The following is a 27,994-nucleotide window of genomic DNA, read 5'->3' on the forward strand; positions in this document are numbered from 1 at the left end:
GCTTGCATCACAATATTACATTACAGGTGACACAATTACCTGAGACAGATGATGTCTGTATGGACGAGCTGAGTAGCTCCTTCCATTGCTCTCACATATTGAAACTCCACGACTCCATTCTCCAGGACGTCTTCCAACAGTGGGGAGCCCACACATGGGACCTCTTTGCCTTGGCAATGAACAGCAAACTTCCCTTCTTCTGCTCTAGGGGCTTGTTAGGAAGGGGATTGAAGAGGAACACCTTCCTCATGGACGCCAGGCCTGCAGTTTGCCTCTCCACCCATTCCACTGACTCCTCAGGTACTTAGCAAACTGAAGCAAGACCAAGCAGAGGTCATACTCATAGCCCCATCATGGCCCAGACAACATTGGTACTCAGACCTGCTGCACCTTTCAATCCGCCCCCCAATTCCCCTCCCCCTCTTACCAAACCTGCTCACTCAACGTAGCTGCACCCCAACACCCCAATCCAGCACCACTTCACCTCACAGCATGGGATTTGGATGAAACTCGTGAATAAACCATGCTTGCACCTCCCTAGTGAGACAGATATTCACACACAGTCGACGTCCCATGACCAGACTCTGTTACTAAGCCAAATGATGACTGTTTACTCAATGGGCTTTGGACAGTCATCACTCATTCTCGAGCATGCCTGTTCCAAGTGTCCTGGACTACCTCCTCCACCTATGACAATCAGGCCTTGTGCATTCCTCCATAAAAGTTCATGTAGCAGCCATTAGCATTTTCTTCCCACCCAGAGATGGTTTTTCTGTCTTTAGCCACCCAATCATCACTAGATTTCTACGGGTCTTACTCAACTTGTTCTCGACCGTCAGAAACCCCACCCCAACCTGGGACCTCAATCTAGTCCTTTCAGCACTCACACGGCCACTTTTTGAACCCTTATCCTCCTGCTCCCTTACTTAGCAGTCAATGAAAGTAATCTTCCTCGTGGCTATTACCTCAGCTCGATAAGTTAGTGAACTTACGGCCATGGTGGTAGACCCTCCCCTTTTATCTTCTTCCTCAAGGACGAAGTCTCTCTATGATGTCACCCCCAAGTTTCTTCCTAAGGTAGCTTCCCAGTTCCATCTCAAACAGATTATTCAACTTCCCATTTTCTATTCTCTAAGCCTCACTCTTCCAGCAGGGAGAGAACTTTACACTTCCTCGATCTTAGACATGCGCTGGCCTTCTAGCTCCAGTGCACCTGCCCCTTCAGGACCTCGCCGAGACTCTTCGTGGCAATAGTGGACCGCTGCAAGGGGCACACGCTTTCTTCGCAGCGTATCTCACTGGATTGTTCACTGTATCACAGAGTGCTACTCTCTCTGCCGAATCCAACTCCCACCAAGCATTAGGGCGTACTCCACAAGAGCAGCGGTGACTATGACAGCCTTCCTTGCTGATGTCCAATGGCAGGACATCTGCAGAGCAGCGACTTGGACCTCTGTACATACGTTCACGGCTCACTACGCTTTGGCTAATGCTGCCTCCATCGATGTGCCAGGGGTCACCGCAGTCCTGCAAATTCTAGCATCCATAAAGCCCTAGCCCTGCCTCCATACTGATTACTGCTTGCTACACTTCTCACGACGGAATCCATATAGGGACCATCACTCAAAGAGGGGAGGTTACTTACTGTAACTGATGGTTCTTTGAGATGTGTGGTCCCTATCTGGATTCCATTCCCGCCCCCTTACCCCTCTGCTTAGGGCTCAATGCCTAGTAGTAAGAAGAAACTGAGGGGGCGTCAACTGGCGCAGCTACATGAGACCTCGGACGTACCACGTGGACGACGTGAGGCATGCATGCAGGTCGACGAACACTGCTTTCAACAGTTCTGGCTCTGGTGCATGGCCTACATGCACACCCATGATGGAATCCAGATAGGGATCACATATCTCTTAGCTTATGGTTCGTAACCTCCTCTTTTTCTGGAAAGAAGTTGAATGGCAATGTTGGCAACAGGTGGTGGTCTGATCACCTGTTGCAGCTGATCCAGGAGCCTCCTGACAGGGATTTTTGTAAAAGGTAAGAAGCTGATCTTCTCAGGTCTTCAGCCATTTTTGCTAGATCAAGCAGAAGGAAGCCACTGCAAGACCCTGCTGAGGCAGAAGAAAAACCTATTTAAACTCAGATGGTCCATCTAGGACTCCAACTGGAAAAGTGAGTTAGAGTGAGGGGCTTTGCATTCAGGATGTCTGTTTCCTCTTTAAGTGATCGATTCCATACATGGGTGTGCATGTGTGCATGCACTGACGGCGGAACTGTTTTTATAGTAGTGTTGGTCAACCCACATGTGCATCCAAGGTCTTATGTGGCTGCACGGATTGACGCCCCTCCAGTTCCCTCTTACCACCACATGGCCAGAATCCAAACCCCTCTTCCTCCTTGCTCTTAGCTGGCTAAGAAGTTCTCTCTTTGGCCGAACATCTGTTCTATTAGTAGTTGTATATAGTCCTTCAAAGTTTCTAGTTAATAGTTAAGTTTCTGCTCATTTTATCTCTTTTGGGGCATTCCACCTGCCTCACGGGACTAAGCCCAGGCAAGCTGGCTTCAAAAACTGTGCTTCGTGCCCGCGCTCCTTCTCTGTGAGCAATGAGCACCAAGATTGTCTTTACTGTCCCGCAGAAGCCCACATCATTGACTGTTGCTCCATCTGCAGCTCCTTCCCGCCTCTGGAAGCACCCCATGGAAGAAACTATGCGCCCACATGCACAATCGGCTCTGGGACAGGCTGCTGGTGAGCACTTCTCTGGCTCCTTCCTTGGAGGCACTGACTATAGCGGTGCCACTGCCGAAGCCCCACCGTGCTTATAAGAAACATAACCATGGGCACAAGAGCAGGTCCCCAACAGGGAACACCTCTAAACGCAGTGTTGCCTCCCCAAGCCACACCAGGTTGGGTGGGAAGTCTCACGTTAACATGGCTGGTTCGCCAACAAGCACATCACTAGGACTGTCCGAACTTTCACGCCCAGTTCCATGTATAGCCACCTGCTTGTCACACTGATACTGATGGCTGAGCTTACATTGCCCTTTGCTAACTCCCCTCCACATCCCGGATTGCCAGCAGCCTTAGAGCTTCTATCACTGGCAAATGAACCTCTGCTGCTCTGGCAGTGTCCTGCTCTGCTCCATGCTGCCCCTCCCTTGATTTACGAGGAAGCCCAGAGCACCACCAGTCCTGACTGGCACCTCCTCGTCCCCAGATGATGCACTCCTCCCACCTTCTCTACTCCCTCCCCCAGATGACCACTGTCACTACCAGGACCTGCTCTACTGCATGGCTGGGGCACGTAATCTCCCCGTCAAAGATGTGCAGGACCAGTTTCTGGACATTCTGCAACAGGCTGGGCCCTCTTGTACTGCCCTTCGCATCCACGATGCCATTCTTCAACCTGCTCAGGCTATCTGGTACACCTCATCTTTTTGTGCCTCCCATACCTAAGCACCAGAACGATGCTACCTTGTCCCTACTAAAGGCATGGATTTTCTCTCCCTGCCCCCTAAACTCCCTCGTCGTCCATATGGCAACCAAGCACGCCCGACAGCAGCACCTTAGGGTAGTGAACCCCTCCTCCCTGAGCTACAGTTGGGGGCTGGGAGCAGAGCCGTGATGGGGCTTGAGGCTGGGGGTCAGGGCTGGGGCTGGGAGTAGAGTGTCAGGTAGGCAGGGAGTCAGAGGCTAGGGCTGTGCCTGGGGGCCAGGGCCAGAAGCGGAGCTGCAGCCGGAGTAGAGCGGGTCTGAATGGTGCTTCCTTCTCCCATGGCACTGGCCTGGGCCTTACCAGCCCCCCCCCGAACATTCTTCAATGCTGCTGTGGGGGGAGGGTGTTCCCCACTATTTGGGGACCTCTGCTTTAAGGCCACCCCTCTTGATTGGGTGGCTAAAACATCTGATCTGCTTGAGTGCATGGTCTATTCTTCTGCATCACCAGCTATCAAGCCATTCTGGCAAAGTAAGACTTCTTGTCATATTCCAAGCTTGTGGACCTCTAGGATTTCTGAGGGGACAACCAGGGCAAATTTGTAACCAAGTTGATCCTCCAGGCCTCAGTTTCCCTAAGGAGGTAGACCACCATTGAGGACCTCCCCTTAACATCACAAACTATTCAGTGATAAGATGGCCAAGTCCCTCTCTTCCTTCAAGGACTCTTGCACCACACTCCGGTCCCTGGGCATCTATACTGTTGCCCTAACCCGCCAACACCACCAGTCGTCTTTCCGCCCCTGATGCTCCACTGGCTCTGCCTAGCAGTATTAGCTTCCATGAGCTGTTCTGCCACCAGTGGTCCCAGCAATCCCATTAGCCCTCCTCTACCACCTCTGCTTTCCCATACGGTCCCTCCACACAACCCTTTTGACTCTTTCCTCATGAACCTCCCGCTGCCCCATTTTAGATCTCTGGGTGCTAAACCGATTCATCTGCAAATTTCACTTCCAAATGGTCACCTTCCCTCCTAGAGCCTGGTTCGTGGCTCTCTATATGAAGGATGTGTACTTCCATGTCGACAGCCACCCCAGTCATCGCAAGTTTCTCCGCTTCATGGTGGGACACTCCCACTACATGTCCTCCCCTTTGGGATTGCCACCGCTCCCCACGTCTTCGTGAAGATCTTTGGGTTCGTTGCAGCCTACATGCGACATCTTGGTCACTCCCCCATTCCCATATCTGGACAACTGGCTCCTGGTTGCATTATCCTGCGAAAGCCTACTTGCCTCCATCCATACCATGCATGACCGCCTCTGCAGCTTGGGGATCTGTATCAACAAGGACAGGTTCGTTTTCATACCTACCCATGCTCTCACCTTTACAGGAGTACTACTGGACTCCTTTGTGGGATGAGCCTTTCTCCCACTGGACCATTTCACTGTCCTCACCTCGCTCATCCCACAACTGCCCCATCATCCACAGACATGCCTCCGCCAGTGTCTCTCCCTTGTCAGCCATCTGATGGCCTTCACTTCAGTCACCCCATATGCCCACCTGCACATGCAATGCCTCCGGCTATGGCTCCAGTCAATCCATGAGCCACAGTCGGATCATCTGGGCAAGCTAGTGCTCATTCCCAACTCAGTCTTGGGTTCCCTCAGATTGAAGTGCAATCTGTCCAATGTCCTGGCCGGCATCCCTTTCAACCCTCCCATACCTCACACCATTCCAACTGCAGATGCCCATGAACTATTGTTCTCTAGGGAGGCAGAGATGCATGTCAATATTCTGGAACTGTGGACTAACCATCCACCTAGCCTGCCTGCTGTTTCTACCCCTCATCAGTTCCTGCCATGTTCAACTCCTCTTGGACAACATGATGGCCGCTGTGTATATAAACAGGGTGGTGCCAGATCTCCATCCTTTTGCGTGGAGGCCATACGCTTCTGGAACTAGTACCTCCAGCATGGGAATCACACTCCACACTGTCCACTTTGCTAGCACCAGCAACTTTCTTGCAGACATGTTTAGCCACTCCTTCCATAACAATCACAAACTGGAGCTGTATGACCTCACTCTATATTTTAATCTTCTGGCAGCGGGGCATGCTGCATTGGGACCTCTTTACGATCATCACCAACCACAAGCTTCCCTTTTTCTGGTTCAGGGGAGCCCTTTGGTCCGTTTCTCAAGGTGACGGGCTTCTATTACTCTGGACAACTGAAGTCAGCTACACCTTCCCATCCATCCTGCTCCTCCCGCAAGTTCTCTGCAAAGTGTGGCGGGATCAAGCAGTGCTCCTCATACCCCCCTTTTAGCCCCGCCAATACTAGTTCACGGACCACCTTCACCGCTCTGCATACCCTCTGAGCTGCCTCCCCTCTCTCTTGGCTCTCCTCCTGGAAGCGCATGGTCATCTCCGGCGCCTCAACCCAGACCTGCTTCACCTCACAGCCTGGTAGTTAGATGGGACTCGCGCATAGATAGGGATGCTCTAGGCCTGTGCACAATATCCTTTCACACAGTAGGCAATCGTCCACCAGGGTCTGCTAGCAGGCAGAATTGCAATGCTTCGCCGCATGGGTGTATCACCACCCTCGCCCCCTGGACTCTGTCTCCATTCCCATCATCCTTGACTACCTTCTCCACCTTAGGCTCTCAGGTTTCACTCACTTCTGTATCTGGGTCCACCTGGCATTGCTCAGTGCCTTCTTACTGGGGATGGTTTCTCCACGTTTAGCCACCCAACAACTACCCAATCCCTTCATGGCCGCCTCAACACCATCCCATCAATCCGAAAGCCTATCTTGGGACCTTAACCTCATCCTCTCTATTCTCACCAAAACACACCTGCTCCTTCACCCACTGCTTTATAAAGGTCATCTTCTTGGTGGCCCGCCTCCGCTCGGTGAGTTAGCAAGCTAGTGCCTATGATGGCAGACCCTCCCTTTACCATGTTCCACAATGATAAGGTTTCCCTGCAACTCCATCCTCAGTTCCTCCCCAAGCTGGCCTCTCTATTCCACCTCACCCAAATAGTCACCTCCCAACCTTCTACCCCAAATCACACACTTCCCCCAGGGCACGCACATTACATTTTCTTGATGTCTGCTGTGTGCTGGCCTTCTATCTCCAATGCACTTGTGCTTTCTGGGCCTTGCCCAGACTTTTCCTCACCATTGTGGAGGGCTGCTGAGGCCATGCCCTTTCCTCCCAGCTTCTCTCCAGATGGATTTCCCATTGTATTGTGGACTGTTATACCCTTTTGCACATCTCTCCGCTCCCTGGAGTCACTGCCCAGTCCACACGGGCGCAGGTCATCGCCTCCACCCTTCTTGTGGATGTCCTGTGGCAAGATATTTGTAGGGTGGCCACATGATCCTCCATCTTTACCTCTACTGCTCACCATGCTATCACCCTAGCAGATGCAGCAGTTGGCTGAGCCATCCTGCAGGCTGACTTCCAGCGAGCCCTTGCTTCCACCTCCAGCCTGAGTATTGCTCACTACACAATCCACACAGGGACCAGCACTTGAAGAAGAAATGGAGGTTACTTACTGTAACTGGAGGATCTTCAAGATGTGTGATCCCTATCTGGATTCCAGTCCTGCCCACTCCACCCCCCCATCCTCTTTCCTGTGGGCTCCTTGCCTGGCAGAAAGAGGGACCTGGAGGAGCGTTGACCTGTGCAGCCTAATAAGACCTCTGACCCACCACCTGGCTAATACATGATGCACACATAGGTCTTCAAACTGTTCCAGCCGCTGTGCATGGCACACATGCGCACCCATGTATGGAATCCAGATAGGGACCACACATCTTGAACAGTAAGTTCCAGTAAGTAACCTCCATTGTCTAAATGATCTGTACTTTTTTGTGCTATTAAGAGCAATAGTCTTAGACTTCTATGCAAAGTCTGTGGGGCTGTTCTTACACCTATCGTGTGCCTTTGAAGAGTTAGCATTTCCCTCACCTAAAGGGGAGTAGGCAGCAGTTGGGGAAAGCATAGGGAGAAATAGAAACACGGGATTAAGAGAACAGAAGTTTATGTATTAATAGGAAAGATTAAGAGGCTCAACTTTAAAACAGTAACTCACTCAAGGTACAATAATACACAGGTGTTAAAGGCAAAGCAATATGTGGGAGTTTGAGTTCCCCCTCAAAAATACAGTAATTTTATCTAAAATGTCTTAGAGGTACGTGACTGTGGGAAGGGTATTGAGTACTCTTTTTTTTATTCTCATGCCTGGTAAGGGGCCAAACAATCCAACCCAAAGGAAAAAGGGTATTTTGCCCACTGAAAGAAGACACTGCTTCACAAGAAATAGACTTGAAGAAAAATAAATACCTTAATACTTCTTGGACACCGCTACCCCTGTGTCTTCCGTCTAACAGAAAAGGTGTGATAATATTGTTACTACACACTTCCCTTCTAGCTTCTATTTAGCGGCTATATTTTATGTAAGGGGGTCCTTGAAAGGGGAACTGCTGACTTTAGCCAATGTATATGCTCAATCACTGTCAAACTTTTTTGGGTCACTTTTTTAGAGACTTTAGGGAATGGGAGATTATTTTAGGAGGGGTCATTGCCATCAGATGCTTACTACTGCTTTAGGTCAATGAAATGTACACAGATGCTGTGCAGGAGGAGCAGGTGCAAGTTCATTGCATCACGTAAAAAATGAGCATCTGGCAGCTGTGTGGCAAAGCTCAGGGTACTTCAAGACAAGGCATGCTTCACTTGAATTCACTATGGACCCACTGGTCCGGTGTGAGGACAGGGAGCAGGGAGGGTTCTTTTAAATCCATTTGGAAAATGAGGCCTGCACAGAATGCATCTACCTTCTTATTAAAAAACAGTATACATCACTGGGAGCATATAATACCTGTGTTCTATGATCTGCATTGGCTGACCACTGGCTTCTGAACAATTTAAGGTACAAGGTTTGACCTATAAAGCCTTAAATGGTTTTGGACTTCCCTAGCTGAAAGATGGCCTCTTTCCTTGTGTCATACGCCAGTCAGCAGAAACACTCAGCTAGACTCCCCTTCTTACAAGAGATAAGAGCTATTTCAGCACCAAAGGCTTAAATGCCCTGTTGGCAGCCCCCAACTATGGACTGTTAGGGCATGCTGCAAAAACTACCTCTGTGCTAGGGCTTTAGGGAGGATTGCATTTATCTTGGCTGGTTTGCATTGCTTGCTGGAAAACTTAATTCCACTGTGTGGTTTGTAGTCTTATGCTGATAGTTGGCTAGCTTTGGTATGGATTGTTTTAAATAATTTGTTAGGGTCCAGAGGGCTAGGAATAAGTGTTTGGGTTCCCCCTGTCAGAAAGATTACATTTTCCAGGAGATTCAAAACACTAAATTTCTGATTTTTTTTGGCAAAACACAAAGGACCACAAGTAAAGAAAAAAAAAGTGGGATTACCTAAAGTGTCCCCTTTCCCTTCTCTTTTCCACCCCCAATTTTCAAGTTGAATAATTGATCACTACTCTTCACCTCTTCTCACACAAGTAAAGTGTTGCTGTGCATGGATGCTACATTACACGCTGTCTGACAGGGGCTGTATTGTGGTGGGCCTTGTCTTTTCAAAATTCTGATTATTCAGGATGGAGGCACTACCACAGGTAATAAAAATACTTAGTACTTCAAAATTAGTGTTTAAAATCTAATCCGAGTTGCTTTAAAAGGATAAAATTAAAATGAGGGGTAAAAACCCCACCTTGTATTCCTTATTATCAACAAAGATGACATTGAACACAATTCCAATTTTGCCTAAAGGAGGACTTAATTTCTCTAGCTTCTTGCCACACTAATTCCAAATGGACAACTCAGATCTTTTACATTACTTCAGATTAACACCACAACCAAGAGATAATTTCATTTTAATAATGCTGCATCATGTGGAGACTTTCAAAGTACCTGAACTTGTCAGGAAAGAAAAATTCCAGCTAGTAGTGTCTCCATGTTACATTCCATTTAAACTTTCAAAAAGATAAATGAGTTACGTAGCCATTAAGCCAGAGAATTACAAGGAAAATTTTAAAAGTTTTACTGTATTTAATTGAAAATATTAAAAACCTTTTAAAACTGTTACATTTTCCCATCCCTTTCCCAAAAATCAAGTGATCACACAAGACGCCACTGTTAATCACAGAAGGTGTACCTCTTTTACTCAAGGACAAATGAAACTAAACAATAAATGGATACTCATCTTCAGATAGTTGCCAATTTGGTGGACCTTTTTTACATTTCTCACATTAGATTATCCCAACCAATTTCTAACTTGCTGCTTAATATGAAGACTTGTAATGTTCTGGAAATAAATTCATATTAGTCTCAATCATCATAGGATACAGTACAAAGAAAATACTATTAACAAAACACATGGTCATTTAAGAAGTTTTTGTTTATTGGCTGCTGGATCCAACAATTTCTTCATGATGCAGTTAGTAAAATTAGGATTTTTTGGTGCACAAAGGTGTTCTCACTGCTCTTTGTTCACAGGGCTCAGCTACAGTGCCAGCATGATTTTCAGTTGATCCCGTCACTCCATGCTAATGATCAATGAGGCAAAAAAACCATACAAGTGTTAGTTGGTTAAAATTCATTAAAAAATATATTTGTACAGGTACATAGCAGCCTTAGATTATCCTGACCAAGCATTTCTACAGTTACGTTCTGATGAAAAAAAACCCAGTATTTTACATTTAAGATTTGGTGTTCAGGCACCTTACCCAGTTAGCCATCTCTCTAGGGGGGTTTTATTCTACTTACTTTCCACATACATGATTTCTATATAGTCTGGTTCAGTCATATTTAATAATACAAGGTGGGGCAGCCCCAGATAACTGTGGACTGGGGTCACAAATGTGAATCCAATTTCCAATGCTTTTGAGTCACAACTTTGTGGAGGTCAGGAGGACCATTTGCTAATGCATATAGGGTGGGTCCATAGGAAATAGCCAGCCCTGCCCAGTACAGTTAAATTCACCATTTCTAGCTGCTGTCCCTGTAGTATTAGAAGAATTCTCAAAAGTACTTTAGTTCTATGGCTTTAAGAACTTTTAAAGTCCCATTGACTGTTGCTGGGACTTAAGTACTTTTGAAAGTTTCAGCCAGCATCTATTTTTAACAGGAAGATTTTAGACAAGAAAAAGTAGATGACAAGATATAGATTCAACTGGAAAGCAAAACATTACAATGATTGGCTGAAAGCAATGTCAAAGGGGATTTACATGCACTCTTTGCACAGCCTCATTGACTTCACTTTGCATGGAAATAAGGCTCTGGCTACATGGATCCAGTTGTGGCCTTAATTTTCAGAACTGAATAGAAGTACAAAGATACTTTTGAAATCTAAGTATACTGTGTTATCTCCCCTAGCAAATCAAACTCAATTTATCCCTCTTTTTCGAGGAATATCCACAGCCCTCCAGTTAGACCATTGCATCCTGTCTGTAAATGGACAGCTGTAGATAACAGCATGATACAGACACACCACACTTCAACCTATGCAAAACTTGAGGCTCCCCTACCACGCTTGCCATGGTGAACAAGCTGAACTGACTGATGGTTCTGAACAGAAGCTGTGCAAACTGAGGTTGGTTCATGTGGCTTTGACTCAGTCAAGTTTTGCCTCAAGTTTGAGTGGATCCAATGAGAAGCAATGTGAACTCACACTCAAAGTCTAGCTGAACCAAGACTGCTCAAGTTTCTTCATTTCTAATAATGGTCTCTGTCAATGATGTGACATATGCAAGAGGTTGGACAGACTTGGGAGACATCCTGTGGCGGCTGGGGGGAATTGCCAAAACTTTGAATGGAATTTTACATACAGTGTGGTCTTTAAGGCACAGCATGACCTGCTAATACAATATAATTGATCTAGGAGAATGTTGTTAATGTTACCTTTTCAAGGTATAAGCTCTTGTTAAATCTGTTTAGGTTGAAAAGCTTCTTACACTCTTGCATTTGACATCTGTCTATAAGTTTACCCTGAAGATGATCAATGAGACAAATTTCAGCTCTCTGGAGGTGGTGGGGGTTGTGCAACACAATGGAAAAAGCTATCAGCCCAAACAAGAATAATAAATTGATTAACAGATGGACCTCAGCAGCAAAGCTTTCCCTACTCCTGTTAACCATAGTGCTTTCTTTTACTAAAAGAACTTCCATTCTAGTTGTCAAGCTTCAATATACATAATTAAGATTGCTCAGTTACTGTTTTGACTATTGAAGCAGCAACAAACTAAACACTGTTTACTCTTATTTGTAGTCTACAAGGTATACTTACAGACCTGAACAACACTTCAGTCCATTCCTTGGTAGTTTTTAATTCCAGTAGTGGCTCAGATCCATTTATTTAACGTTGCGGAGCTACACGATAGAAAATTCCGAATAAAAAGATCAGGGGTTCCCACCTAACACTCTTATATAGTGTAGTGCAATAATACGCTAAAGGTCCAGTTATGCCAGCCTCACTTTAGGCCAACCTCCTGCTAACTTCACTGGGATTCTTGCCTGTGAGAACTGTAGGTTTGGATTCTAAGGGTTTAATAAAAAAAAAAATCCAAAACCCTCATAATATGGAATATTACATTTCATGAAAAATATTTAAACTTTTCCCTGGATAGTAGAAAACCACTGACTAGAGCTGTACAGCGAACTCTGCTTCTGATTTTTAAAAGAGCCATTTTAGAGTCCGATACATCTAGCTGTTTCCTCAGAAACTACTGACATTCCATTGAAATTGATTTGTATTTCTTGTGGATGGCCAGGAAGGTTAATTTACAGCCAGTTGCTGCTGGTTAAAAAATTGACTGTCTTCTTTCAGAGTGCCTGTGGCAGATCTGTTAACACAGTATAAAATATATCAAAATGACTGGCTGACTTTCTTAGGAATTCGCAGCTGCTTAAAAACTAGACATTACCAAAATTCAGGTCTAGATATAATACAGCAGACAGTATGTCTTGCGTAAGGCTATGGAACTTGCACTGCTTTATCCTAGAATTGTCCTAACATTCCTGATTAGTTTAGTATCATGCTGCGTTTGCCATTTATTCTCAAAACATACACAGCATGAGCTGTTTGGGTCTCCAGCCCATGAGAATTTAGGCTCCTTACCATATTGATGATGTCAACCTGGTGGGGAGGGAGGGGAGAAACATGCTGCAACCAGAGCAGTACTCAGATGCTTAAATCACATTTCCAATTTGGTAAATTTTTCTATTCATAATATTTATTAATCTCTTGAGTGTTTGATTCAAATGTACCAATTGCCTCTAGAAGAACAAATGTTCTTTCTCTTCTCCCTCCCCCCTGCAATGAATATTTAAAGAAAAACTGCATTGATTTGCTTAGCCCAGCAGTATGAAAGTACAGAATAAGGGCATTTTAGGAGTATTAAAACAAGGACTGGATGTGGCTCTCTTAAGGGGTATAGTTCTTGACACAGGGACTGGAGGACCAAAGCTCTAATCTCCAGTAATATTGGTTAGCACCAACAAAATAAACGCTAATAGTTAATGAGTTATTTAAAACTGAAATATTTTGCTAAAGTGAATTTGAAATTGGTCTAGCATCTCTTGTAGTGTGCTCATACTGCATGTTAGAAATACTATCACTTTGCGTAAAATTGACTTCTTCCAGCCCTAGACTTAAATAATGTGTATTCTAATTTAAGTTTAAAGTGTAACCATAAACAGACTGACAAGTACTTTTTACCAGATGGAGCCATCATGCTGGGCTGAGCAATAAAGATACAGTCTACCTTTAAATTGTAGTGGAGTCATTTGCATGGATTCTGGGCAGAAATGAAGCTGAAAGCTTTACTTGAGTCACCTGATACTAGTGAGAGAATACAACAAAGCAGTTTGGGAAAAGGTTAAGGGAAAAACCAGTTAGGCTGTAAGCACATGCCATGTTGGTAACTGCAGTGCAGGTGGTTACATACTGTAACCATGGAGTGAGTGATTACATAATGAGGGCTTGTTTACATGCAGAGACAGATAGGCCCTGAAAAGTAATTAAGAATGGCATCTGCTCTCTCAACTGATCTCTTTCCTGTGTGTATTTTAGAGTCTCCTCTGTTCTCTTTAGTGAAATTTCTAACACTTTTTGCCTTTTACTGCATTGACTCTGCAATGCTAAGAAAGTGAACTACGTTATATGCGGAGCTCCCACACCAGAATTGTTAACTGAAGGCTGGTTGCAAAAATATTTACTAATTGAACGTTCAGATTCCCAGAGAAGTTTGCAAGACTGCTATTTAGAAAAAACATGCATTACTTGTAAACACAGCACACAATACAAACCTCCCACAAGGTCTCTGAAAAGTAACTGAAATGAAGAAGAACTATACTTAAGCTTGACTTTTAAAGAAAACCCTTTGTGCCTCAAGTACAGTGAATCATCACAGAATCTAACAAATGTGGAAGCCAGTGAAATTGCTGAGTCAGTCAAAATCTTCCATTAGGAGAACTCCAGTTAGACAAAAGACCCTGTGATTGCAGGAGGAGGAGAAGAACTTGCAAGTTTTTGGTACTAGAGTCTAGTTATGCTCTCCCATTTCTCTATATGTTCTCTGTTTACTCTTAAATATCTATAAACAGCTCTACTGGAACTGAACTACAGGTTTTCTAGAGCAGCCATTTTCTTCCCTTCTTATGTTGGCTCTTTCCCTTAGATCATTCTAGAGCATGAATGGTCACTGTTCTTTGGTAGATGGGGAAACGGTTGTCACAGAATAAAGTTGTCTTAGGAATTCAGGAATGATACACCAACAGAAATAGAACATTGAAAGCATCATTTTAGCTGCATCCTGACCAATTGCACATACCAAAATGGCAACACATCTTTGTTGCATCTCTTTCCTTAACCCTTCTCACTAATAAACTATTCTATTGTCCCTTTCATCCCAAAACACATGCACGCAAAGCCATTATCACAAGGAGAACATGGACAATAGTCTAACAAGATTCATTGGTACATCATTATGAAATCCTAAAGTTGTTTCTCTCAAAGAATATAAAGTTCAACATGTTCTGTACATGTTGGTTTCTCAGTTATAAAGTAAACAGTAACAAATTGTTCATAAAGCATTGATTTTGTTTTCAAACACAGCCCCTTCTGGTTTTGTTTTTGAAAGTCCTCTAGTCAGAACACTATAAAGAGATGTACTATTAGTGTTCAGACGGTGTATGACAGCAGAGGAAGGAAGAGAGAGGCACTTGGATTGGCTGGTATTCTTAGACTTCCCTTTTTTCTGTGTAGGTTTATGTTCCTGACGCTAGATGGTAGCGTTGTCACAGAAAACCATCATGGATAGGCACTTGGCAGCAAAATTCCAAGGCAGTGCCCAGCGCTCTGCTATGTCATCAGAATTGGTTTCTGCCGCACTTCCAGTATATCTAGACAGACCAGGGAAGACAAGTTACAGTAAACATTGAGGATGTCTGGCAAAAGTTGTAATTATTAAACAAAAAGTAAGAGGAACAAGTGATCTAATCATGGATTGCATATTAGTCAACTGGTTTTCACACTAATTCAGAAGGGGATTAAAAAGCAGAACTGTCACATGATAAATTACCAAATACATATTAATTTCTTGTTCTAACTGTGTACTAATTATGTGGTCATAAACAAGAGCTATGTTCCATCAGCAAGAGATGACAATTGATGCCATGTACAGCTTTTATAGTGGTATGGTCCTTTGATAGGAAAGGTGTAGTGGTATGGGGATCCTTTCAGATGACATTGTTAGACAGTGGAATAATCTTCCAAGGAATTAGCGATGGGGCTTCCACCAGGAAATTACTGTAGCAAAACAAGCCTTTGCTGACACAGAGAAATGCACCCGAATTCTGTTCTCACGCAGCAAGGGAGCATCTGGTTTTCTTGAAACCACAGAGAAAGAGACAAACATTGATAGGATTTCGTCTGCTGGTCTTGGTTACAGATAAAGCCTAAAGGATTTTGGTGCATTTTTGCTTTGTTCTAGTCTAGCAAAACATTAATTTGGAAGAGCGCTTTTGAGCATTGGGCACTGAAAGGCAGACAATTTAATCTGTGTTTAGGTACCTAAATGGGCACTGGAGGTATTTAATAATGTTTGGAAATCGGGCTTCAAGTCTTTCCTTTCTGAGGCAACAGAAAAAATGACAAGATTATATGGGGCTACTTGGTATAGAAGAGGGGTTGATTTATATTTCATAATTAGGAGGCAGATCAAATACGTTTGCACAAAGTTGCTAAAGTTAGGCATTAGTATGGATTTCATGGCTCCCATTCATGGCTCCCATTCATGGCTCCCATTCACACCTGTAAACAATGAAACCACTTTCTATCCAGTTTTCCCCCTCTGATCACTGTAGCTGTGATTTTCCATCTCCAAAGACAGCAAAACACTGCCCCCCCCCCCCCCCCCCCAGTGCTACCCCACATGACGGATTCATCAGTGCTGAAATGCTGACTATTGGCACATATATAGATTCTGTTTACCTGTGATCTGATGTAGACACCGATTCTTGTAAACCTGCCTTTTAAACATTTTCCTGTACAGAGTCTCAGAAGGGCGTGTGAGCGATCAGCAAATATTTGAGGATGGAGGCATTTATGCCACCCAACTAAATAAGTATCAAATACCAGAACAAACAATACATTTTCTATATATTCCAAAATCCCTACAATCAGAGAGATGGGTCTTGAAGATTCCAGATATGTAGCAGAAACACATTCTCAACCACCTAGAGCTGATTTTATATAATAAAAATAAATAATTATTCATTAAGATAAATCTGTATCTATGGTTACCCATTTTCCTCAAATATTCTTCAGAGCCTACTTTTAATTATGCGGGACCAATTCTTACTATAAGAAGGCTACGTGATTTTGTAGTTTTATTCTGAATTACTGATCCCTGTATACAAGGAAAGGGCAAAATGATAGCCATATATATCTCTGCTATCTAAAGCGTTTGTCACTGCCTCAGTTTCACTCTCTGTAAAAGGGGTCTAATATGGATGCATCTTTGTAAAGTGCTTTGAGATCCCTGCATGAAAACTAGCACAGTTGCAAGCTATTATATTAGGATAGTGTAACTGGAGGCATGCTAAGCACATCAGTTCCCTCTTTCAACATCAGTTGAACACGTAATAATAAAAGCTTCCCTATTACAAGTCCACCCACTTCAAGCCATCTTACAGGAAAAGCCTGATAAATAGATGTTCCCAGAATTGCAACTAATTTGGGTTTTACTGGATTAATACAAGAAATGATTTCATTAGGTGAAAGCTCAACACCCAGACAAACCAATCTAGGACCTATCAGCTCACATGTCCTAGGTGATTTCAACTGCTGAACTGGAGCATGAAGAAAGAGACAGATTCTAAGTTACAGGAGGCTCAAGTAGTAAATACCTTCCCAGATCAAAAGAAGCTCCTTAGTTTGCACCTGGAAAATATCTTTGAGCCAGTATAGGCTGTGGAGCACAGTTGTACTCTAGCATGAAACATTAAGTAAATGAGCAACTAAATATTGCACTGTCGGAACTTGCTAAGTGGTCTTAAAGGGTACTTTCATGGACAGGGCATTACAATGTTCCAATCTGGAACTGAAAAGGGCATAATAAGGTTTGCATCAAGAAAAGTGTCACGGCCTCTAGACAGACATAAACAAGAACTCCTAAACACTGCTGCTTTCTAGCATCCAGAAGCAGCCCAGGATCCTATAGGAACTCTAGATTGCAAGACTTGTCATCAAAAAGTTATTATACTCCCACAATTGATGGCGGAAATGCAGACCTTCCAGCTGTTTCTCTCAGCCCATCAGCATTACCTCTGTCTTTACCAGACAGACTGGAATTTGCTGGATATAAAACTGTACACTGGTGTATGTATATTACCTTGTATATCAAGTTACATGACTATAAAAAATCCAACGAAAATGGTGCAATGGGAGGGGATTGTTTTGGAGTGACTACATAGATTGTCAAAAGCAAAAGGTATGAAGGGTGTCCAACCCCACTATTGAAAGCCTATGTCATGGCTGTGATAGAGGTCAACTAGCTGGGTGGTATTCAATTGATGTGAATATAGGGGAAAAAAGCCAAACAAAATATTGATTTGATAGTTTTATGGGAAGTGGAACCCTAAGATACTGGCTAACTCACATGTATGTGTCACCTGGGGACTAGCACATTTTCAGTATTTCTGGGAAGATCTAAAAGTTTTCACCTGTTAAAATTCGATGCAGTGGCAAAGTGACATAGGTTAAATGTGCATAGAGTAAAAAGTTTTCATCTGTTCTGTTTAACTTCAGCCATGAGCCAACCAGAGACCGTCCTGTTCCAGATAAGGACCGTGACCTTAGATTCGAAGCATTGTGCAGATCTGTCAAAGTAGAAGACAATAATCGTAAAGAAATTGTGCTTTTCATCCATCCTGTCCCTGGAACGTTCAGACATCAGTTTCATCTTAAAAAGAACCCATCACAAATAGGATTGTAGTAACTCAAGTGTGGTGGTGGTGGGAGAGGGGGGTTGTAAATCATCATCTAGATCTGAATTCTAAGCAGGTCATTGATACACTTTTATCAGGCAGGGGTCCTAAACAGCATTTGAATGCCAGATCTGGCTCAGCATATAATATCATCATCACTTGAGCTAACTCCACTAGCTGGTTGGAGTAGTAAGCTATTATCCTCCAATAGTCCACCATCAGTGTGGAACTTACAACATGCTTTTCTAGCATGTTGCATTCAAAACATTCTTGATCATAGACTATCCCTGTACAATTATTATTTATGTGGAAATTAATGTATTTTAGCTCTCTTAATAAGATCAACACCTGGAAGCCAGGAGAAGCAGCACTACGTGATGAACCAGTTTAGTGCACACCTCCATCAAGTGTTCCATGGACCACAGCTTGGGGATCCCCTGCCATATGGCTTTCTTTACATTATCAATTTATAGTTCCAAAAACAGGCTCTCAAAGGAACAACAGGGTCTTAATAAGGAACAACTGTGATTAAAAGTAAAGGTTGGGTTGAACAAAAAGTTGGTATTTGAAATCCCAACTTTGGGAGTTGTTCTCAGAACCCAAAGCCACCAGATCTGAACCAAAGGCCTTAACAGTAGAGAAATGCGTAGCAGTGACCACTCCAGCAACATCTAGAACAAAGGATGTGAGAAGACGATCTCATCTTTCCTCTTCACTGTCAGAGCTAGAGGTGTTCAGCCCATAAAGCTATTTTTCCCTCCCACTCAGATACCATTCCAAGAGATGCCTTAGAAAACCCAAACATACATAGATCTAGCATTATAGGGACAAAAGACCAATGCAATTCAATTAGATTTTGGATAAAATTTTCAAAAGCATATAAGTGACTTAGGAGCCTAACACATTTTCAAAAATGACTTGGATGCTACTGAAAACTTTACCCCACATCTAATGGATTAAATTCTGATTGAATAAAATCTCCGGGGGGGGGAGGAAAAAGTAGAAATAGCAAAAGTGTGTTTAAGATGCACATTTTCTTCTGCTCCCCATCTGCAAACTAAGGGAGAGGGAAAAGTAGGGGTTCTTAGAGGATTGGACATCAATCTTTCAGAATCCTCAAATATCTCCAATGGCAAGAGACAGGACACTAGATTGGGAATTACTCTGAGTTACAGGAAATAATTCTTTCCAAGGTGTCTGGCTGGTTGGTCTCGCCCACATGCTCAGGGTCAAACTAATCACCATATTTAGGGTCAGGAAGGAATTTTTCCCCTGGTGACAATGACAGAGAGCCTAGGGGGTTTTCGCCTTCTGCAGGTTACTTACTGGTTTGAACTAGAGTAAATAGTGGATTCTCTATAACTGGAAGTCTTTAATTCAAGATGTAAGGACTTCAGTAACTCAGCCAGAGGTTATAGGTCTATTGCAGGAGTGGGTGGGTGAGGTTCTGTGGCCTGCAATGTGCAGGAAATCAGAATAGATCATCATGATCTGACCTTAAAGTCTATTATGAGACTTGTCCCACTGATATCATAATAAGCATTATAATCAACAAGTTAAACAGGATTAGTCCCATAGGCTCCTGTCCCATAGGATGTAGCATGCAGGAGGAATACATCAAAGTCAGTGGGGCTCTGCGTAGTCATGGCAGTTTTCTCTACACAGTACAGGATTGAGGCCTTGGTTTTTGTGCTAAACTTTGTCTAGTCAAAAATGCTAAGTATATGTTTTATGATTATGATGAAGTAAATATTTTGAATAGTCAAATTAAGGGAAAAGAGGGAAATGGTGTTTGTGGATGAACATTTCAAGAATTTACATGAAGATCAGCTCCTTGATTTTATTTCACAGAATTTAAATAGAATGTTTTTATGTTTGTTTTTTATTCGAAACTCTGATCTAGGAAGTAATGTATTTGCACATATTTGCCAATATATTAATTAGAGTTTCATTTGCATGGTTTTTTGTTGGATAATCTGATCTAAATTAATTGAAATTCGATTGATATAAAATAAGTGACTGGTCTTTTCTATTAACATTTTGTGACCTAGAAAATACCACTTTTGTATTTACTTATTACCATATCAATAGGGGCCTAATTTTGTTGGCTTTCCTACTGAATACATTTTTGAATATGAAAAACAGTTTTGACTTTCTTCACTGAGTTTTTATATTATAAAATTATGAGCTGGAAAATAATGTGATTGAATTAATTTACTATCTTCTGAATGAGGCTCAATATCAATCTTAGTTTTTCACATTAAATAACCAGGTCTAATTTAATTGGAATTGGAGAGATAAGAAATGCTAAGTTCTGTATGAAGTGTTAAATCATTACATGCATAAATGCAATTTGTTAGTAATATCAGACTTTTTAACTGTACACTTAGGACCTGATCCAAATCCTATTAAGTCAATGGAAGCCTTTCCATTGACGTCAATCAGCTTTGGAACAGGCATTTATTATCAAGATATTCAGAGAACTTGACAATGAGTTTATTGTACATTATTGTCCTGGAAAGTGCACCTGAAATGAAGGACTCTCTTCTCTCAATTTTTCCCCAGATAAAGGAAGATATTATTAGAAGCAGGTAGAAATAGTAAGGTTCAGATTTTCAAAAGTTTTCTAAAGGAGTTAGGCGCCCAGTGAAAATCAGTATTCATGAATTTGACTTACAATGGAGCTGGGTGCTTATGTCCCTTAGGCCCTTTTGAAAAATCTGAGCTTTGATCCCTTTCCAGAGCTCTATGTCCTAAGCAGGCCACTAAGGTTCTCTGATGTAATCTCCCTCACCACCATCGTCGTCATCTCTGAAGAATTCCTCGCTGTCATTTGCCGAGTGGGATTTTTTCATCTCAGCAATTCGATTTCGGGGCACTTTTCTCTTGAGGGATGGGGAGAAAAAGGATGGCCGATTGTTGCGCTCTGGGGTCGGTGGCGTGCTGAAGGAAGTGACCTAAAAGGAAAATAGGAACAGAAAAATATTTGGAGGCAGAGTTTGATTTGATGACTTCTGCTTCTATATAATGAGTTTATAGAGTCTAAGACCAGAAGAGACCGCTGCGATCTATCTAGTCTGACTTCCTGTATAACACAGGCCTTGGGACTTCCCTGAATTAATTCGTTTGAACTATCCTTTCATTTGGTTGTCTCAATAGGACTAGCAGTGTACAAATGTGCATGTTGCAAAAGTCACCACTGCAACTGGCACGCTCACTGGTTGTCTCAGCACAGTGCTCAAGAAGCAAATGAGCCACATAGTGACTGGACTACCCTGCACCCAGAGAAGTGTTTGTCAAGGTGGAGGCCGTGGACACTGACACTGCTGCTATTTGTGCTGTGAGTAAAGAGAGGTCTTCATTCTTCAGGGCTGTCTATCAAGCCCCTCATTCAAAGGAAAGAAAACTAGAAAAAAAGATTTATAAACTGATTTGGGTAACAATAAAAACAAATCAACCTTAAAATTAAAAAGTTAGGCAAAACTGATAAGAAAACAAGAATGAACAAACTATTAAATGTTGTGGATTGGCATATGAATGGCACATGCACCTTGCCTTGGAAATAATGAAGTTGACTTTTCTTGCCTATAGGATGACATACAGAATCTTTTAGAAAGATCCCTGTGTCTCAGACAGGCAGGGTCAGGAAGCAATTACTTAGACCATGATGCTGATGTGAAAATGAAGTCAGTAAATTATTAATGACAGATGAGAAAATGTGCAGAAAGGTCTAGTGATGATTTGGTTAGGCTAAGTGATGACAGTTGCATGGAGACTGCTGGCTATAATGGAGCAAAACCAGAGGATGGAAAAGTAGAGAGATCCTTCACATGGAAAGGCAATTTCTGTTGGGCCAAACCAGGACTAGGATTGAGCAGGTCCCAGTTCAGGAACGCTTCACTGCCTTAGTCGAGTGCTGCTGCTAGTGTTACTTCAATGGTTTCCTTTCAAGTGAAAAAATGGATAACTACTTCGTTTCCTTAAAAATCCCCATTTCATCTTTTCTTTTCTACACAGTTATTTTAACAATTCTGCTGCTGCTTGTAAGATGCACTGTTCTATTCTTCGTATCTGTCCATACATATAAAGAGCTATGTGACACATGATTGAGGATGACAGCAAAGTCTGCCAGGTTGGTGATGCACTGCAGAACCCTTCTACATCATTTCTCAGTCATTAACATGAACAATTCAAAAGTTTTGTACACTCATCTGATCCTGTTTTTACATTTAGTCTCTAGTTTATGGTGGCCTTAAAAAAAAGCATTTTTTTTATTTTGTGCACACTACATATAATGTAAATAGAAAAACAATAGTAAACTATGCATAATTAAAACCATTACCAGCAGGGTAATGTTAAGACAAAAGCAAACATTGAGTAAAAGTATTGGCAGTCTTGAGACATGAGGAGACCAGGAACTCCTTCAGGGCCTCGCTTGTCAAAGTTGCAATGCAGGGAAACTAACTCTACTCTAGGATATGAAACACCCAGGATAGGTTAAAGAGCCTGATCTTTCACTCTGTAGGCCAGCAAAGCATGGAGAGCACTGTGGTGGCAGTTCATCTTAGTCCTTTGGGAAGCCAGGGACACAAAGGTCTGGTCATTCTGCAAGGACCAAGCTAAGGGGTAGCATAGATGAGCTTTCAAGAAGTCCTGTTCAGCTCCTTGACCAAATGAGGTTGCTTGTTTAATGCAGGAGGTCAGATGAGCACAATTGTCCCTTCTGACCTTATTCTATGAAACAGGGCCTTTGAGGAAGGAGGGATAGAGTGCACTGCTGAGTCCCACAAAATAAAGTGGTTTGCAGTTATTGTTTCCATGGGCTTTTTTGGTGGTGTATTCCATCAATTAGTCATCACTGTGTATAGGAAAATCCATCAGTAACTGCGTAGGCTAGGACATGGCTTTTAAAAGGTAGTTTTAGTACTGTGGGGCATCATCCCTACCAGCCAGGAAAAACAGCTTAGCTGAAAGTGTGCTTAGAACTGAACTATGGCCAGCTTGTGATCTCTTTTCTCACACGGAACAGTACCTTACTCCAGGAGAAGTCCCATTGAAGTCAACTGAACTATTCTCATGCTTCAAGTTATGCATGTATTTAAGTGCTTTGCTGGATTGGGGCCCTAGTCTTTGCCTTAACAACACATAGGTCCTAGACTAAAACTTACATTTGTGGTAAAATTCCCTGGAAGTGCCTCCTCATTAAGCTGTGTCCTACTAGATTTAGTAGTAATGTACATAATAATTCTTTATGTTATTACAGCACCTTTCGGTAGGAAAACCCCATCTCTTAGGGAAATTGCAGTGGGATCTTGATTTCCGCACAAAGCAGACAGGGCTTCAGTTTTGACTTGCATCACCCTGACTATTGCTTCGTTGAAATATCCCTCCAGAACTCTGGGTAGTCTGATAAATTTCTATATCCGGTATCTGGTCAAGAGCAATGGACACAGAAAGCAATCAACCTACTGGTTGTACAAAACATGCAGAAGCAAACTTTAGAGTCTAAATGTGACTAGTCCCTCATGGCACTGGCCTATATGTTGGTTTCTGAAGCAAGGTGCATTAACTTTTATTCATCCATCCAATACTTCCAGGTACTACTTACTCTCTCATGCACGGGAGATCCTGGATTTGAATCTTCCTCTGTTCCATAGGGAGAAGTATCACCTGTTGAAACTCGACTCACTGCCATCTCTGCATGTCCTTTACCTTGTGGCCCCTTCATCCGTACAAACTCCATGTTGTTGTACTTATAAAAGCCAAAGGACATCCTTTGAGCCATCTTAGCTGCAACGCTCACCTTCAATGCGCAGAAAAGGAAAGAAGCATGTGAAATGAATTGCTGAACATTAAAGCATACCTTTGCTAATGGAAGCTATCACCGTACTTCTATAGAGCACTGAATCAGGTGTCTGTCAGTGGGCATCTAAGCAGCACACAGTAACACCAATGCAAAACATTAAAGGCCTACATTTTTGGAACTGTGCGTTTTATGCGCATGCAATTGTGCAAGTCAGGGTTTGGGTGCACTTTGAAATCAAAATAACTAATAATTGTAGATAATGAACACTTAGCTCTTACATAGCATTTTCATCTGTAGTTCTCAAAGCGCTTTACAAAAGAGGATGATATCCCTAGTTTACACATAGGGAAATGGGCAACAGAGATGAGGAAATTCATGGATCAATGGCAAAGCTGGGACTAGAACCCAGGTCTTCTGACTCCCAGTCCAGTGTCTAGCCACTAGGCAACACTGCCTAGCAAGAATAAAAAGCCAACTAGTCCAAACACAACCAACCTCAGCAAAATAGTCTGTCTCAAAGACTAACCTAATAGTCCTTAAACAAGCCCACCAGATGTCAGTCCCAGTTAACAGAGAAAACAGGTTTGAAAAAGGAATATGCCCCAAAGTGGTCAAGGATTAAGCCTGTTGAAATAAATGGGGATTTATTCCCAAAGTTTCACGTGTTTCAAAATTCTCAGCAGTGGAACATAAGGGGTCAAATTTATTCCTGGTGTAAAACAAGTCACATCAGTTACACCAGGGATTAATGTGGCCAAGTGAAACCAAGCACCCTTCAAAAATAGTCACATTTTCTTTCTTTCCCTCAAGAAGTAGCAAAAAATGACAATGGAGCCAAGTTCCAATTTAGAGTCCCCCCCTCCCCTAGTCTCTAACTTCTTAATAGATCAACTAAGCTATTTCAACTAACAAAACCATGTGACATAGCAGCAAAATCAAACACACAGATCAGCAGTGTGCGGGGATATTCCTTAGCTATTATGTATTAGATACACCATGTTTTCACTTTCCACTAGACATTTTCCATTCTACTGTGTCTTTTGTGGCTTTGAATTCCTGTGGACCCTGATGACATACCTTCTGACTGTACAAATCCATACACCCACATGGCGTGAGGTGCAGGTAGGCTAGAGAAGCAGTTTAATTGTCACCTGAAACTATGTTAATAGAGGAGCAAAAGCTATTTTTCATGAGATAAAATTATTCAGGCCGTTTCTTTTATGAGGTGGGGGGTAGTGGGGAAGAAAGTCTACAGAGTCAAAATAGAAGAGGCACAGCCCTCCCTGGTCTAACAGTTGAACTGATGGATATATTGCTGGATACAGAATCAGACTTTTGGATCTGAGAATTGGAATTTGCTCTCATTTGGCACAGATGTTGTATATTTTACCATTTAAATTTTCAAAACAAAGCCTAGCCAATGTTTTATTGTCTTCTACAGTTAGCTTGAGCTTATGGTAGAGGGAGGCAAACCTCTTTTGTTAAGATCAATCTTTTATCATGTTTGTCAGAGCTGCCTTCAATGTTGAACTCTCTGAGGTTTTATTGATGGCTTTCACTCTGTCTCTCTCTCTGGAATTCTACACCATGTGTATGCAAATTATAAGCCATTACTGTTAATATTTCACATTTTCATAGCAAATTAATACTTCAGTGGCTGCAAAAATTGCAGAAGCTCTTTCAAAGCACATGGACACAGAATGTATCTAAAGAGAGAGACATTCGATATGTAACAAAACACAGCTGTTAAAGCTTAAAACCAACAGGTGTAAAAAAAAGGTCTCTTAGAAGATAACTAAAGGTATCCAGAACCTCTCTGAAAGGAAGAGGATCATACAAAAAGTGGTATGCAAAACATCCATTTCATTAGGGAACTGGCAAATTTCTTAGGAGTCACTCCAGGTTCACTTAGAGTAGACATTAGGCCTTACAAATCCTGTCTAGCTCTTCTGATGGCTTTAGTTCATCACATGTGTGTGAACCAAAACTAGTGGATTTCGTACAGCCTTTTCTGGTAACTTTCAAAGCTATGAAGACTAGCAGGCACTCAGCATATGTAGCTTGAGAAGACAAAAAGCTGGCAGCATTCATAGTACTCAAAACATCAAGAAAATTTCACTACCACCATTGCTGCAACAGAGGTTCTCTGGGTAGGCAGTGTCTTACCCTGTTGTCATAGACCTTCTTGAGTGCTTCATATCGGATAGATCCCTGGAAGATCACTCCTTGGAAGGTGTTGCTTTTGTCGCTGGCCACCAGCTCCACGCAGACCATCTCTCCTTTCCCCACGGTCATGTCACTGAACACCTGCCAATGCAGCCAAGAAAACCAAACACTTAAAGGAAAAACTGTACTGAGTAGATACTTTGTAAAGACAGGGGCCACATAGAAAATTCAGATCTAGATCTGCGTTTCAAACACCCAGAAAGTTTGGGGTGTTAAGGTGCGACCAAGGAACCTCTTAATGCCAACTGCAATAGGGTAGAGAAGAGTTACAGAAATCTTCTGAGTTTCATGTGTACATTCTAGTTCACTGAAGAATGTTATGTGCAGTCTCAAATGAAAGCCAGTGTCACACTGGTTATTAATATTGAGGTGAAATGTATGAACAGATGCTATATAAGGAGTTATGTATATACGCTGCAAATGTGTTTGTAAAATCTGTAGCAAGAGATCAGTCATCAGCAAAGATGAAAAGCCAGTTTTCCTCCAGACAAGAGGAAAGGAATGTGCCTCTCTCTGTAGTAATGTACATTAAGCACTGTTAAACACAATGGATGCCCATTTACATACAAAGTCAAATGTTAAAGAAGAGATGTGAGGTCAACAGGAAAAGAGCACAGAGGAAAAAAACAAGTCCTGGGTAGTTATCCTGTCTATGTGGAAAGATAATGATCTCTGGAGCATTTCTAGAAGGCAAAGAAGATACCCCTTCAGCCTGCACCTAGGATATAAACAGATAGCATGTTTGTATTTATGAAAACAGAGTCTCAGCCCACCTTGGTTGAAAACTCTGAAGAGGACTTTGGATGAGATAAACTGCTTTAGACAGGAGGATAACCCGTTAGCTAAGTTTAGTCTCTAGAAAGCATGTTATGATTTTCTTTTATATGTATCCATTTCTTTCCAATATCCTTACTCACTATGTCCTGAATCTCTAGTCTTGGATAATAAACTTATTCTTGTTTCACTGCAAATATATCTCAGTGCTGTTATGCTAAGCAAAGGGCTGGTGCATAGCTCAGTTCTATAAAGTTGGTGTGTACTGTTCCTTTGGGGACAGCCCACCTGGTAATTCTGTGGGTGTTCGGTGGTTAAGGGGCTGGACACTCCAGGGAACACTCGGAGAGGGCTCAGGGGCTGGTGCGTGCCTTTCATTAAACTGCACAGAGGGAGCAAGACCCAGAAGGCAGTGCTCATATTGCTAGAGGCTGGTGGATTCAGGGAGCTGGTTCACACTAAGGGCAGGTGGTGGTGCGGTGCCTCAGAACTCTGGGTACCACTGGGGAGTGTCACATAAGATTCATGTTTCTGGGGGAAAAAATCATGGATTTGCCCAGCTGGCTGGATCATGGTCAGGGGGCTCCATGAAGACTAAGTAAATTGCTAACTTGTGGCCAGGACAGTGATATTGTGGTTGAAATCTATCAAGTTGAACAAGCAATAGGAAAGGTAGAATATAGGGGGAAAAATGAGGAAAATGCTCCACTCTAATGACAGACCCACCTCTTCAAAGTTATCAATCATGAAGAATATGTTGGGATAACTGATCTTCGATTCCTCTCCTTTGCTGTCCATTGGGTGTTTGCTTGGAGATGCAAACACTTGCTGGAAGAAATTTTGAAGATGTTATATACTTTACTTCTTGAATGTATGTACAATTATGAATACTTGAACGAACACACACACACACACACACACACACCCCCACACACACCCAGAACTGGCCAAAGGCATGCTATAGAGGAATTTCACCTTCCTTTGCTGAGAGGTCTGAACTGCATTTCTAATTACAGTCCATGGGCCAGGGCCAGGGTATACATTTAGGACTAAACATTATTTTTAATCCAAAATTCTACAAATATCAATGGGAAGTTTGCACAGAGATCAAAGGTAGAATATGATCTGGCATAGCAATCCTGTGTACAAATTTGTATATACAGTATTAAAAAAAGAAAGGTGCTTCATGCTGACAACTGATACAAAAAACAAACAGTTATCAAATTTCTAATGGAAAGGTGAA

The 27,994-nt window shown here is 42.6% G+C and overlaps 1 protein-coding gene across 6 annotated transcripts in view; it reads right to left on the reverse strand.

Moving 5' to 3' along the window:
- Positions 1-9,314: 9,314 nt before the first annotated feature.
- KIAA0930 (KIAA0930 ortholog) overlaps positions 9,315-27,994 on the reverse strand; it is a 137,864-nt gene continuing 119,184 nt past the window's right edge. For 4 of the 6 annotated variants that reach the window (XM_067559358.1, XM_067559356.1, XM_067559360.1 and 1 more), the window contains 7 exons: positions 27,478-27,579; positions 25,918-26,058; positions 23,554-23,748; positions 20,740-20,902; positions 17,682-17,837; positions 11,747-14,858; positions 9,315-10,003 (listed from right to left, as the gene is read on the reverse strand). In XM_067559358.1, the coding sequence (XP_067415459.1) occupies positions 14,818-14,858; positions 17,682-17,837; positions 20,740-20,902; positions 23,554-23,748; positions 25,918-26,058; positions 27,478-27,579 (798 nt within the window). In that variant the 3' untranslated portion in view covers positions 9,315-10,003; positions 11,747-14,817. Of the gene's footprint in view, positions 10,004-11,742; positions 14,859-17,681; positions 17,838-20,739; positions 20,903-23,553; positions 23,749-25,917; positions 26,059-27,477; positions 27,580-27,994 lie in introns of all 6 variants that reach the window. The other 2 variants (XM_067559357.1, XM_067559359.1) reach the window with 2 other exon arrangements.

This window comes from Emydura macquarii, unplaced genomic scaffold (assembly GCF_026122565.2).
Source record: "Emydura macquarii macquarii isolate MOO-44397 ecotype Brisbane River unplaced genomic scaffold, CSIRO-AGI_Emac_v2 contig_2205, whole genome shotgun sequence".
NCBI lineage: Eukaryota > Metazoa > Chordata > Testudines > Chelidae > Emydura > Emydura macquarii.